Genomic DNA, 14660 nt, shown 5'->3' with positions numbered 1-14660 from the left:
GAGAAATTCAGTGCCAGGGAGGCACTTCTCGTCAATGCCGAGGTACTCGGTACCGAGTCCGAATGTGCCAGCTCCAAGGCTGGTGCCAGTGCTGACTCCATGAGGAGCATGTGCAGACTAATGTCTCTTTCTTGCTTGGTCTGGGGCTTGAATCCCTTGCAAATGCGACACTTTTCGTGAATGTGGGATTCACCCAGACACTTTAAACAGCTTATTTGTGGATCGCTGATTGGCATGGGCTTCTTACAGCGATTGCAAGGCTTAAAGCCCAAGGAGCAGGGCATGCCCCATCTCTGGGCTAAGTCCCTCAGAGGACTAGCTATCATTAAGGTACAGAAGATTTGAAGCGTCAGTTATTGGTCATTGGGGGTAACATACAGAGCATAGGGGGATGCTAGTATTTTACTAAACTATTGAGAACTGCTAACTATCAGCTAACTACAACTATTTACAAAGAAAATAGGTCAAAGAACCACTGAAAGGAAACCACTTGCTAGAGCAAGGGGAGTGTTCCAGCACCAACACTGGCGGTAAGAAGGAACTGAGGGAGGGGGCCAGCAGCACCCTTATACCAGCGCATATGCATGCCACTCCAGAGGGCGCCAGAGCCGGACCCCTATGGATACCACTGAGGGTAAAAACTTCCGGCACCAGTGCAGTGGCGAGCACACATTCCTACAATGGAATGGACATGAGCAAGCACTCGAAGAAGAACTAGTATTTTCTTACACCTGCAGTACCACCTGCAAGTGGATTCTTATCTGAGCAGATTGGTTGCCAGCTTCTATAGTGCCTGTGTTTCTCACTTTCACAGAACCTCAGACTCACCTTCTCTTGGGTTACCTGCCTCTCTCACTCTTCTTCTCTTTGCTGAGACCCAAAGTCTACTACCCCCAGCAAGGCAATCAGAGTTACCTCTGAGGACAGAGGAAGAAGTATGGGCTGGGAGTCCAAAGGTGGCTGCTGTTACCTTAAACTGGCCCTGCCTGCACTGTCTTTCTCTTTCTCTGCCCTACAACTGTGCCACTGGATCTGGAACGGCTGGAAAAAGATTTGGATCTGGCGAATATAAGCTGGGGGCCAACTTCCAAAGGACCTGGAAAATGGAAAAGATGGCTTAGCTTGGGCTGTCCCTCCCTCCTTCTGCACAGAAGCCTCCCCACTACTTTACCCTCACATCCCTTATGCTAACAACCATCAGAAGGCAGCAATAGCCCAGTGGGTATGTCTGGAACAACAGGGACCCAAACAGCTTTTCCATGTGTCTCTGTTTATGGTAGTGTGACTGCAGACCCATCCTGCCCCAAGGGATTACAACATACCCAGAGATATACATTGGGACAGACACGTGAAAGAGACTTAGAGCCTCTGTTTTAAATCTTGGTCCCAATATCGTCAATGGGAGTTTTTTACATTGACTTCCATTGAGCCAGGATTTCACCCTCTGTATGTGGGTGTCTGGCTGGCCTTCTCAGACAAGTGTGCCTCTTTCACACCATCTACAGCCGAGCAGTAGAGAATGAGGGAGATGCAGCTCTAAACCTTGCATAGATACTACCACATAATCAAATGGGCAGAAGGATCTCTCCACTGGCTTCTTTGATAGCCTTTCCCAACTCAAAAGTCAGTCAAAGCCCTGCCCACTAGGGAGCAGGACCAATCCCAGGGTGCTCCATGAGTTTGTCCAAATAATACTCTCCTGAACCTATTTGTCCCAGTGGATGTGGTTGTGCTGCTTCCCAATTCACTACCCTGAAGGTTGCCATGTCAGGACCTAATAAACTGAGTTTGAATGGGCCAAGCAGAGAGTGAATGCTCCTTCTGACACTTCAGAATCCATATGGAACTTTCAGGCTGAGAGACGTAAGGGAGGGTATTTTGCCTGCATCCTCCCTTGCTGACCCTGGGGCTGTGCATGGAACTGCCCTGTTTAATCTCTTGCCTTTCCAGGTTACTATCCATTCTACTTCTAGGACGAGTCCCTCAGAACAACCTCCCTTCTCTTTTGCCCAAAGTCATGCCATGTTGTATCTGACCTAGACTGCATGCTCCTCAGGGCAGGGCCCATGTCTCCAATCTCTTTAGTCAGTGCCAGGCACATGTAGGGCACTACTCATAAGTGAAATGATAACCAAACCTTATGATGAGAGAAACAAGGGCTACAGAACAAAGAAGGTACTGGGTTGCAGAGGGAGAGGAGGAAAAATGGCTTAGTCCCTCAGGCACCTGGAAAAGGGGGGCCTAAAGTTGAACTGGGCAAAGTATCTTCCCCTCACATTTCCAAGAGCAACGATCACTTCTCTCCAGTTATTCTGCTCACTGAAATAGCACACACTACTCTTGGAGCTGTAACACCTTTCTTCCGGGGCAAGGAGAAGGCTTTAAGTGGCTTACCCAGCAAGTCATGCTTCCATTAGCCCTCCCTCAAGCTCTGTTGCTCGAGCTTATCCAACAGGCTCTGGCCTAAATTCTTCATTTCAGATTCAGAGAGGCCGGTTTGCCCTGGGTCAGCTAGCCACATCCTGCAGGAGAGGACTAAGATTTCTACCTCATGTGTTCACTTCAACTTGAACACTCCCAGTACGAATGGTTACATCCCTCCCTTAAAGGGAATCTCACAATTACCAAGGGATCCATACTATCTAGCTTACATTTCCTACAGTTCTAGACTGTTGCTATCTATTGTCCTTCTACTGACAATTCCCCTCACACGTGCTCTGCATTAATTCCGGGAAGATGCTCACAGAAATAGGGAGGGGTTGCTGCCTGCAGTTACAGTAGACACGTACAGGATCAACAGAAGGAGATACTTTCAGCAGTGGCCAGAGGGGAGTCGGAGAATACATTGCAGGTAGAGGGTTTGCTTCCTGCAAGGCTGAAGACTGTAGGGTGGCAATGGCGGGAGCTCTGGAGGGAGCAACCGAGAGAAGAACAGTGCTCAACAGACTGGCATGTTCATGCAGGATCGCATAAATCAGTTTGGTCAGATCATAGGCACTGAGTTTTCTTTTTCCCTAGGGGTGCACCACCCGCACTTTGCCCCAAGACCCCGCCCCCACTCCACCCTCCCCTGAGGCCCCACCCTCACCCCGCCTCTTCCTGCCCCCACTCCGCCCCTCCCTCAAGGCTCCACCCTCACTCCTCCTCTTTCTGCCCCTGCTCTGCCCCTCCCGAGGCTCCGCCCTCGCTCTGCCTCTTCCCACCCTTGCTCCAACCCTCCCCCGAGGCCCTGCTTGCCCACCGCTCGCTGCTTTCCACCCTCCCGCAAGTGTCTCCCTCAGCCGCTTCAACAGCTGATTGGTGGCAGCTGCCCGAACAGCTGTGGCTAGTGGGTGCTAAGTACCCACTATTTTTTTCCCTTGGGTCAGATCTTGAGGACTGGGCTTTTAATCTGTAGTCCTATATATATCACGGCCCCAATACTCTGCAGCAAACGAGTCTTGAATTGTGCAAACTAGAACAGGGGTTCTCAAACTGGGGGTCGGGACCCCTCAGGGGGTTGTGAGGTTATTACATGGGGTCGCGAGCTGTCAGCCTCCACCTCAAACCCCGCTTTGCATCCAGCATTTATAATGGTGTTAAATATATTTAAAAGTGTTTTTAATTTATAAGGGGGGTTGCACTCAGAGGCTTGCTATGTGAAAGGGGTCACCAGTACAAAAGTTTGAGAACTACTGAACTAGAAATTCTGCAGCAACCACATATACATTAAAATAGAGAAACTGTGTTATTTATTTTCATGTTGAATCCCATTTTACGCTGTCCCCACCCACATTATCAGGTCTGAGAGGGCTGCAGATTTTTCTGTTAACTGTTGTAAAAACTGTTGGTAGTAAAGCTGGAGGTTTTGGCAGGTGGTAAAGCGTGGGAGGCAGTTTGGAATTGTACAAGAATTGCATTAGCTGGATGTTTTTGCTAAAGGATCAGCAATGAAATTGTTAATGTTAATATCGGAAATGTCATCCTTAAATTTCAGAGCTAACCCCCCACTAGAGATGAATGGGGCAGGTCACTTCTTTTTGAGCTATTGTTTCAGACTGTGCAGACTCAGGCAAAAATCACTGCATCAGAGACACTCAGGTCATATTCTCATGGTTTTCTCAGCAACCATAAGGGCTAAAAATATAATTTTTTAAAAATTAAAGCTCAGATTCTGGAGCTCAATTCTGCTGCAAATTCCATGGCTGCAGCATCACAGAATACACAGGGCCTTGGCAATAACATCACATACAGTTTTGGTTCATCTAAACCAACAACATATCTGTTCTGCAGACACTTTTGAAGCAATGGAAAAAGATCAGGTTCTTGTTCCCTAGACACCAGTCCCAGATGAACCTCTTTGAATTAAGCAGTCATGAACCAGAGAAGTAAGAAAATTAGAGAAGACAAATCCATAGGACATACCTAGAGTAACCCTTTCTGGACAGAGAGGCTTTATTGCAAGACAGAAAAGTAAAAGTAAAAAATGCCCTGGCCTTTTAAAGGCCAAACAGAAACAGCAGAGTGTCCCCTTTGCCAAAGCTAAAAGCAAAGGTGGCTCAATTTAGCCAAGCTCTCCTTTCAACCATATTTCTAGGGATCCTTCATCTCCAATTCTCCTTGCCAGACTCAGCCCCAGCTCCCCCTCGGTAAGTCCTTCTTACGGTGTCCCAGGAGGAATTAATTCCACCCTCAGATGGCCCCAGGGCTGCTACTTGCAAACCATTGCACTCAGGGTAAGAAACTGTGTCTTTTTCTCTAGCCAGAGGGTTGGCCCCTTCCCTGCCAACTCCTGGAGATCAACACAGTCCATCATTCCATTCCTTTACCCTTCTCTCCTTGTCTGTGGGACCTGCACTCACCTGTGGATTTTGTGCCTGGCTCACAGGATGCTGCACTGCTAAGGCTGTTCTGGAATCCATTCAGCTGCCCTTCTGTAGAAGTTACCCTGGCAGGTAAAAGCACTGGATTAGAATGAGATCAGCATGGAAAGGCCAGGCCAGTGAGAGACACTAAGTCATATAGGCCACTGGGGCTCAGAGATGGGAGCCACAAAACACTACCTGAACGTGGAAATAAATGGGCAGTGCAAGCAGGAAGCTCAAAAAAGGTAGAAGGGAGATAAGTGAGCCCACCGGCACCTGCAAGAGCCACTCCGTCTATATGCCTCAAACAGCTGTTTGTCCTGAGTGCCCCTGTGCCTGGCTCTGAGAGAAGTAGATGGGAAGTGAAGGAAAAAGCATTTGGTTCTGAGCTGCCAAGTCACAAAACACACTTAATACTACCATGGGTCCATACTGCTCAGTGCTCTGAAGCAGAAAAGAAAAAACAGTTACTCACCTTCTTGTAATTGTTGCTCTTCGAGATGTGTTGTTCACGTCCATTCCAATCAGGTGTGTGCGCGCCATGTGCACGGTCGTCGGAAACTTTTCCCTTAGCAGCTCCCATCGGGTTGGCTAGGGAGCCCCCTGGAGTGGCGCCTTCATGGTGCTCAATATATGACCCTGCCGATCTGACTCCCCCTTCAGTTCCTTCTTGCCGCCTACTCCGACAGAGGGGAAGGAGGGAGGGTATTGGAATGGACATGAACACCACATCTCAAAGAACAATACTTACAAGAAGGTGAGTAACCATTTTTTCTTCTTTGAGTGTTTGTTCACATTGATTCCAATCAGGTGACTCCCAAGCTCTCCCCTGGAGGTGGGGTTGGAGTTAAGGAACCACTGATTGGAGAACTGCCCTGCCAAAAGCTGCGTCCTCTCTGGCATGCTGTGTGATGGCATAGTGAGTAGTAAACATGTGCATGGATGACCAGGTCGCCATTCTGCAGATCTCCTGGATGAGCACCTGGGCCAGGAAAGCTGTGGATGAGGCTTGAGCCCACGTCAAGTGTGCTGTAATAGGTGGAGCTGGAACCTTGGCGAAGTCGTAGCAAGTACGGATGCAGTCCATGATCCATGACGAAATGTGCTGTGAGGAGACTGGAAGCCATTTCATCCGATCTGTCACTGCTATGAACAGTTGATTCGATTTCCTGAAAGGTTTCGTGCACTCAATGTAGAATGCTAGCGCTCTCCGGATGTCTAGCGAATGAAGTCTCTGCTCCCGCGAATTGACATGCGGCTTGGGATAGAAGACTGGTAGAAAAATGTCTTGTCCAATGTGGAATTGAGATACTACCTTGGGCAAGAAGACTGGGTGAGGTCTGAGCTGCACCTTGTCCTTATGGAAGACCGTGGGGGGTGGAGGTCAGTGCTTTTAACTCGGACACCCTCCTGGCTGAAGTGATGGCAACCAGGAACGCTACCTTCCACGAGAGATACAGAAGGGAGCATGTAGCCAGTGGTTCAAACGGGGCTCCCATTAGTCTGGAGAGAACCAGACTGAGATCAAGTGGGTATAGGTGGTCGAGAATGTGGGTATAGTATTTCCAAACCCTTTAGGAAACAGCCCACCATGGAATACAGAGCACCCCGACTTTCCCGGGTGAAACACCGAGATGGCTGCAAGGTGTACCCTGATGGATGATCCTGCCAACCTTTGCTGTTTCAGATGTAGTAGGTATTCCAGGATGAGTGGTATAGATGTCTGAAGCGGAGATGTGTAACGCTGCTCACACCAGCACAAGAAGCTTTTCCACTTAGCTAGATAAGTGGCCCTAGTGGTAGGTTTCCTGCTACCAAGCAACACCTCCTTCATCGAATCTGAGCATTGGAGATCCGTTGGGTTTAACTATGAAGCTTCCAAGCCATGAGACGAAGGGATTGGAGGTCTGGGTGAAGGAGGCGACCTTGGTCTTGTGTAATCAGATCTGGATAAAGTGGTAGTGCTATCGGGGTGTCCACCGACATCTCCAGAAGCATGGAGGACCAATGTTGTCGTGGGCATGTCGGGGCCAGCATGATCACGTCTGCTCTGTCTCTGCGGATCTTGAGCATCACCTTGTGAACGAGTGGGACCGGTGGGAAGGCGTACATGAGGTGGTCCCCCCAAGGTAGCAGGAATGCGTCCGAGATGGAGCCCGGACTGTGTTTCTGGAAGGAGCAGAATGTTGGACACTTCCTGTTGCTCCTGGTGGTGAATAGGTCCACCTGGGGAAAACCCCACCTTTGGAAGATGGAATGTGAGACGTCCAGACGGACTGACCACTCGTGGTTGAGAAACAACCTGTTGAGACAGTCTGCAATCTCGTTCTGCAGGCCTGGGAGATCATTTACCTGGAGGCGTCCTGAGTGGGCTATACAGAAATCCCAAAGCTGGAGAGCTTCATGACAGAAAGGGGAGGAGTGGGCTCTGCCCTCTCTGTTTATGAGAAACGTGGCGGTGGTATTGTTGGTCAACACCCCCACGCACTGACCTTGAAGTCTGTCCTTGAAGGTCTGGCAGGCTAGTCTCACCGCTCTGAGCGCTTTTATATTGATGTGGAGCAGGATCTTGGACTGCAACCATCTGCCCTGCATCTGTAGATCTCCAAGGTGGGCCCCCCCAACCCAGGTCTGATGCGTCCATTACCAAAGTCATGGATGGCTGAGGAGCGCTGAACCGAGTCTAGCAGCACTGCCCCAATGAATTCTATTCTTTGGGTTGGTGACAACGTTGACTTGTCCATGCTGAGGAGGAGACCCAATCTCTGGAAGGTATTTGTGACTAACCGGACTTGGGACTCCACCTGCTCCCTGGAACCCCCCCTCAGCAGCCAATCGTCGAGGTAGGGATACACCTGTACCTGCCTCTTTCGGATAAAGGTTGCAACCACCGACATGCACTTGGTGAACACTCAGGGGGCTGTCGATAAATTGAATAGGAGCACCGTGAACTGGTAGTGCTTGTGATCGACCACAAACCTCAGGAAACGTCTGTGGGCCGGATGAATGGCTATGTGGAAGTACGCATCTTTCATGTTGAGGGCGGCGTACCAGTCCCCCGGATCCAGGGAAGGAATGATCGAACTCAGGGAGACCATGCGGAACTTCAATTTTACCATAAACTGGTTGAGTCCTCACAGGTCTAAGATGGGTCTGAGACCCCCCCCTTTGCTTTGGGGATTAGGAAGTAATGGGAGTAGAACCCCTTGCCCCATAGCTCCTGAGGAACCTCCTCCACTGCCCCTAAGGCGAGAAGCAATTGCACCTCCTGTACAAGGAGTTGCTCATGAGAAGGGTCCCTGAAGAGGGATGGGAGAGGGGGCTGGTAGGGTGGGGAGGAGCAGAATTGGAGAGAATATCCCACCTCTACCGTGCGAAGGACCCAACTGTCCGATGTTGTAAGGGACCACGTACAGTAGAAGTGGAATACATTTCAGAAAGCAAGGAGAAGGATCCGGTATGAAGTCTGGCACGCTGTCCTCAGGCGTCCCCTCAAAACCCTTGTTTGGATCCCGACTCTGGCTTAGTCAGGCCCTGGCCCTGGATTGACGACTGGTTAGACGGCCTTCGCCTATTGTTCCTGCCCTTACAGCGGTAAGGGTCCTGACTTGGGTGGGGTTGATATTGCCTCTGCTGCTGCTGGGGTTGAGGTTTGAAAGGTTTTCTCTGGGTAGCAGACGTATGCATCCCCAGAGATTTCATTGTTGCTCTTGAATCTTTGAGGCTATGGAGTCTAGAGTCTGTCTGGTCTGAAAACAGCCCTGCACCATCAAAGGGAAGGTCCTGCAGGGTCTGTTAGACCTTTGGGAGAAGACCTGAAGCCTGGAGCCAGGAGGTTCTCCTCATGACCACCCCTGAGGAGATGGTTCGTGCAGCCGAGTCGGCCGCGTCAAGGGAGGCCTGAAGGGACATCCTGCCACCTCCTTCCCCTCCTCAACCAGCACTGAGAACTCCGCTCTTGACTCCGCAGGGAGCATCTCTTTGTATTTGGACATAGCGTCCCAAGAGTTAAAGTTATACCTGCTGAGGATAGCCTGCTGGTTGGCTATCCTCAGCTGTAGGCCCCCAGCAGCATACACTTTCCTGCCAAAGAGGTCTATACGTTTGGCCTCCTTAGCCTTGGGGGCTGGTGCCTGTTGCCCTGGCGTTCTTTTTCATTTACCGCTGAGACCACCAAGGAGCATGGGTGTGGGTGAGAGAATAAAAACTCGTATCCCTTGTAGGGGACAAAGTATTTTCTCTCCACACCCCTGGTGGTGGGCGGAATGGAGGCTGGAGACTGCCACAGGGTCTTGTTGTTATTCTGAATTGTTTTAATTATTGGCAGTGCCATTCTGGAAGGACCCTCTGGAGCGAGGATGTCCCCCATTGTGTCCTCTGATTTGGTTGCCTCCTCTGCCTGTATTACGGGCTATGTGGTGGAGTAGGTCCTCGTGAGCCCTGTGGTCAATGGGTGGAGGACCTGAGGCTGACACTCCTGCCACCGCCTCATCAGGCGAGGATGATGATGAGGCAATCGGGGTTACAGGGTCCTCATGGCTCTCAGCTGCTCTGGTTGTTCCTGGGCTGTGCTAGGTTCCTCTGTTGTTCCAGCCCAGTCGGGAGTGTCCTGGGCTACAGGTGGCACTGGACCCGCATCTCCCGACTGCTCTGCAGTTTGAGGGGGCAGTCTGGTGAGGGCCACTTCCGTTGCCCGAGGGACAGGTCTATTCCTCGGTGAGTGGGAGGGGTGACGTCCTGAAGCCATAGACCTGGAAGCCCTTGAAGGGGTACCCTGGGCCTGGTGGTAAGCTCAGGGGGTCCAGAAGGGCCATTGTGCGGGGGATAGCCACTGCAGCTGCCATGCTGTTTTGACGTATCTCCAGAGCTTCCCAGACCTATGCCTACTGCGCCTTGAATAAAACGATTTGGACTTGGAGTCCGAGGAACCCGAGGGTGACGACCAAGGTGGTGCTGACGACCCCTGTGCCGGTGGCCAGTGCTGTGAAGAAGAGGTTGGGGATTGGTGTCACAATGACCATGTCGAAGATGGGAACTGGCTGTCCCTCGAATGAGACTGGTGCCGCACATACGGTGCCGGGGAACGGCTGCCGCACCCCGGTGCCGTGGGATGGTGCCGATCCTCTGAGGGTGTCCTAGATCAGCACTGACCCCTCAATGTCGAAGATGTAGATCTCCTCTCTCCTGGTGCCGTGCAAACTTGTACCGTGGGTGGTGCCGGGGAGTGGTGTTGTGGGGATGCGGATCAAGAACGGTGCTGGGAACGGTGCCGGTCTGGGGACAAGGAGCACCACATCATTGCAGGCTTGTCTCTAGATGGTACCAATCTAGGTGGTGCCAGAGGCTTCTCTCTGATGGTTGAGGCACCATAATTTCAATGAGGTCCTTAGCAGCCTCAAAAAGTGTCCGGGGTGGAGAGTGACTCCAACACCTCCACCAGGCACTGCCCCGCAGGAGAGTCACTAAGTGCCGGACTCAACGGTGCCTGCTGCTTGGTGGCTGAGTCTTTCCTTTGGAGCAGCAGAGCATCCCCTGATGATCTCACAGCCCCCTGAGGAGAGCGCCCTCTGTCTGTCTTCTTATGCCTCTTGTGTGGCCCCAGAGATGTGGAGCGGTGCCGGGGATTTCCGGTTCCGAGGGTCTCTCCCGCCAGAGTCCTTCATCGGCACCAAGTTGCAGACCGATGCCGGGGCACTCTGCACCGACGAACTCGGGCCTGGGGCTGGGTGATCTGGTGCTGCAGGATGGAGTGCGGCTTCCATCAATAGTTGTTTTAAACAGAAGTCCCACTCCTTCTTGGTTCTAGGTTTGAAATCCTTACAAATCTTAGAGTGCTCTGACTGATACGCCTCCTCTAAGCACCTAAGGCACGAGTCATGGGGATCACTATTGGGCACAGGCTTCCGGCAAACACCGCAAGACTTAAACCCCTGGGCTTGCAGCATGCCTTGCAGCCCAAGGCGGGGTGATGGGATACAAATGATCCCAGTCACCAATCACTACTACTACCTATACTAACAACACTAATCATTAAAACTACAAAGAACTAGGCACTAGGCTAAGGGAGCATTTGCAAGCAAGTGAACGTAGTTCTAACACTGCCATGAATGGTAAGAAGGAACTGAAGGGGGGTCGGGTCGTCAGGATCATATATTGAGCGCCATGAAGGCGCCACTCCAGGGGGCTCCATAGCCGACCCGACGGGAGCTGCTAAGGGAAAAGTTTCTGACAACCGTGCACACGGCGCGGACACACCTGATTGGAATCGACGTGAACAAGCACTTGAAGAAGAACATCTTTGTTAAGCCATTTAGTAGGACTCTACCGCACACAGGGAGGGAGGTTGCAGAGAGGACTGTGTTCAAAGCTAAGCTCAGGATCTCACACGCTGACCCCAGCTGGAGAGGCACACAGAGTCACTGAGCTGTAAGCTGAGAGCCACACACAAGAAGAATCCAATCCTTCCTCACTTCATAAAGCAGATGCCTCTGCAGGCCCATCTGAAGTTAGTACAAAAGTTTGGGGCACAAAGAGAATAAATCCTCCTTGGGCTTTGTGCAGTTCAACTGTGCTTCCTTTATCAGGGGAGTATCACTCTCATAGTGAGATTAGCACTTTTTCCTGCTTGAAAGTGGATTAACTCACTGAGGACTCTAGGTCAAACTAGATGATCATAATGGTCCATTCTGGCCTTAAAATCTATGAATCTATTCCCTTCTCATTGCTCCTCCCTCTCTCCCTGATCCCTCCTGACTCCCCCTCCTGGCTCTCTGTCTCTATCCTTTCTGACTACTTCATGGCCCTCCTGACTTTCTATTCTGGTCACTCCAGACTCCCCTGCTCAGTACTCCGGTGCCTTTCACAATTCTTCCTCCTCCTCCCCTGACTCCCCTCTGTTGCACAAGTTCAGAATAACTCTCAGCTCTCCTCAGTGATAAGAATAGTAGTCTCCAATCCCCATGTGATGTGCTGATGACTAACAGACTCAGGCACATGTGAGCAACTTCTGAACTGTTGACTGACACCTTTTGCCTTCAGATTTCAGTCAGCAAGTTGCCAGAAAGGTGCTCCTGACAGCTGTATGGCCAGGCAGGGGCACCTGTATTTTTCTCAGCTAGGTTGCATGGAGTAAATTGGGATCCTGAGGAGAGGGGTCTGATATGATATTTGCATGGAACAACCTTTGCCTTAGCTCAGTCATAGTCTGAAATGCTATTGTCAAATGACATGCTGGATTCCATGTTTATTGTTTTTCATGGACAGTTCTGGATCCACTGTGCTCATGGTTTCTTACTGCCAATGCAGCAAACTTCAGCCAGGACCTGAAAGTCCAGCTGCGCTCTTTCTGCCTCTTACATAAAGATTCTGCACTCGGAATTTAGCTGCCGATTCTGTCAGTGCTGCATGAGTCAGAGTCGAATCCAGCTCACTCACTGTAGCTGTGTGAAGTCTGCAGGACTAACAGATAAAAACATGTTGTGTCAGTAAAGTCAGCAGGTGTTACACTAAGACACGTGGAGAGCCAAGGGCGGGAGGATCATGCTTCTACCCATAACTGCATTTCAACAGAACTCTCTCTCTCTGGTGGCATCCCACACACCTGCCCACCATCTTCTTTTTCTACATACTCTTTCTCTCTGTAAACTCATCTGCTCCTGCAGTTTCAAATATCACCTCTATGCAGATGATTCTCAGATCTACATCTTTGCCCCAATCCCTTGCCATCTATTTATTCTCACATGTCAAATTCTCTCATATCCTCTTAGAAGTCCCACTGCCAGTTCATACTTCCCAAACTGAACTGATTATCTTTCCTTCCAATTCCTCTCTTCTCCATTCCTGGGTTGCCTGACAACTTCACTGTCTTTCCCATTTTCCAGGCCTCAGTGTCTGTCAACTTTGGTTCTTCTCCCCAACAGTCCATCTCTCACTAAGTTCTGTTATTTCTTCCTGTTTAATGTCTCCCAAACTGCCCTTTCTCCATTCTCACCTTTGCATACATTTTCATCAGTGCCTTGATTCTCTCTTAGCCTGATGACTGCCTTGGAATGGGAGCTCACATCCTTCACTTTGACATAACACCACTTTCTTCTAAGCTGTCTGGCACAGACTGCAGATTTGGAGGGAGCTGCTCTTCTACAGGTTACGGGGGATCTAAATGTTGACCCTCTTTATTGTTACAACTTATTCCTGGGAAACTAATGGGGTAAGGGGAACAGAATTGATCCCAGCAAATTCACATAATACAAGAACTGAAGTTCGACCAGAGGACAGCACCAGATGTGAAGAGCCAGTGCCAGTAGGGCTTGTTCCTCTTTGTTGTTCTTGGATTGGGTGTCTCTGCATGTGTGTCTGTGTGTATGATATGAGGCTGGCCAGGGGCTAAGAGCTGCAGGCCTAGTGAGCCCAGCTGTGTCAGTATGTTAAATCAAGGCACTTCTCTCAGATGCACTGCTACAGCTGCCAAAAAATGTCTAAGGGTCAAGCTGCCTGATTAACCCAGGCACTCAGGAGCTAAAACAACAAGCATGCCTCTGTGCAGCAGTAGCAGAACGTGAAAGGGGTCCCAATAACAGCCGCATGCTTCCTCTGTTGCTGTCTATCCTCTCCACAGTGGGCATTCTGCTTTTGTGTGAGATACACCCAGCACACTTGAGACACTTCATGTCTGCCAAGGAATAAACAAACATGGGAAGGATAGGGTTCAAATCAGAACCGAAGCGATTTGCAGAGCTCTCTCTGCAGCCACCTCCTCTGCTTTCTGCATATATGCCAGGGTTGGCCAGTCCTTGCTAAGGCAGCTGGCTATAGCCAATATCAGATTGCAGTCAGGACTCCACCCGATTCTGAGGTGGATTTGCAGAAGCCTGAAGAAAAGCATCATCTCCTCCCTGCTCCTGTGTTGGTTATGATAGTGCAGAACTCTTGGACCTTTCGCAGATAATGCTGGTGCCACACAAAGTATATAAAAAAATAATAGTGCAGAAGGATTCTTTTTGGGAATGGGAATTTGACATCAACTTCATTCCCTCTGAGCCACAGTACTACTGGCTACAGGGAACAATCAGTCAGAGCAGGTGCCTGAATGGGAATATTGGGAAATAGCATTAACACAAAAGCTCAATACAAGAGATTGTGCTACACTGATCAACATCACCATCAGGTTCTGTCAGTCAACAGCTGGCCAAAGACCGGCCCACGGGTCTCCCTAGGCTCTATGAATGCTGGTGCCATGAATTGTACGGTTTCTTTTCTCCACTTGGCGCTTTCTCTCCCTTGTCTGCAGTGTTCTTTTTTTCGAATGATGGTTCTGCTCACCAGCTTTTCAAGGCCCTGTTTTACCTCGTGCTGTCACAGTTCTGGTTTTAAAAAGCAGTTCTCTGAATAGCAACTGTTAAAAATAGCATCGTAGCATTTCATATTTATTGTATCTCAGTCACTCCAAACCAAATGTTCTGAGATTACAAGTGGAAAAATGTTTTTTTCTATCTACCAACCATGCCAACTCACTTCAGGCTCTGAAAGTCAAGCTGATTTATTTCTGCTTTGCACATCATCATCTGTAATGAAGGTTCTGCAGACCAAATGCTGCCCTCAGTGACATCTGCTTGACCCCACTGTTTATAGATGCTACTTCAATGACAGTGTGATCTCACTGTCTCCAAATTCTGCCCTTGGTAACACCTGGATGACCCCAACAAACGATATAATTTTGGCCTGCAGAACCATCATTACTGATGATAGCGTACAGGGTGGAAAGAACCCAGCTTGACTCCTGGAATCCAGGACGAGTTTGCGGTGCTAGCAGTTAGAAAA

The 14660-nt window shown here is 50.0% G+C and overlaps 1 protein-coding gene across 2 annotated transcripts in view; it reads right to left on the bottom strand.

Moving 5' to 3' along the window:
- TTLL5 (tubulin tyrosine ligase like 5) overlaps positions 1 to 14660 on the bottom strand; it is a 214163-nt gene that overhangs the window by 23386 nt on the left and 176117 nt on the right. The window contains exon 31 of one of the 2 annotated variants that reach the window (XM_029911515.1): positions 4842 to 4927. The exons of the other annotated variant lie outside the window; for it this stretch is intronic. Coding sequence (XP_029767375.1) covers positions 4842 to 4927 — 86 coding nt within the window. The remainder of the gene's footprint in view (positions 1 to 4841; positions 4928 to 14660) is intronic. 2 annotated transcript variants of the gene reach the window in all.

The sequence above is a fragment of the Terrapene carolina genome, unplaced genomic scaffold, assembly GCF_002925995.2.
Source record: "Terrapene carolina triunguis isolate 2854851 unplaced genomic scaffold, T_m_triunguis-2.0 Scaffold96, whole genome shotgun sequence".
NCBI classification, from domain to species: domain Eukaryota; kingdom Metazoa; phylum Chordata; order Testudines; family Emydidae; genus Terrapene; species Terrapene triunguis.
This window is presented reverse-complemented; position numbering and strand designations above follow the sequence as displayed.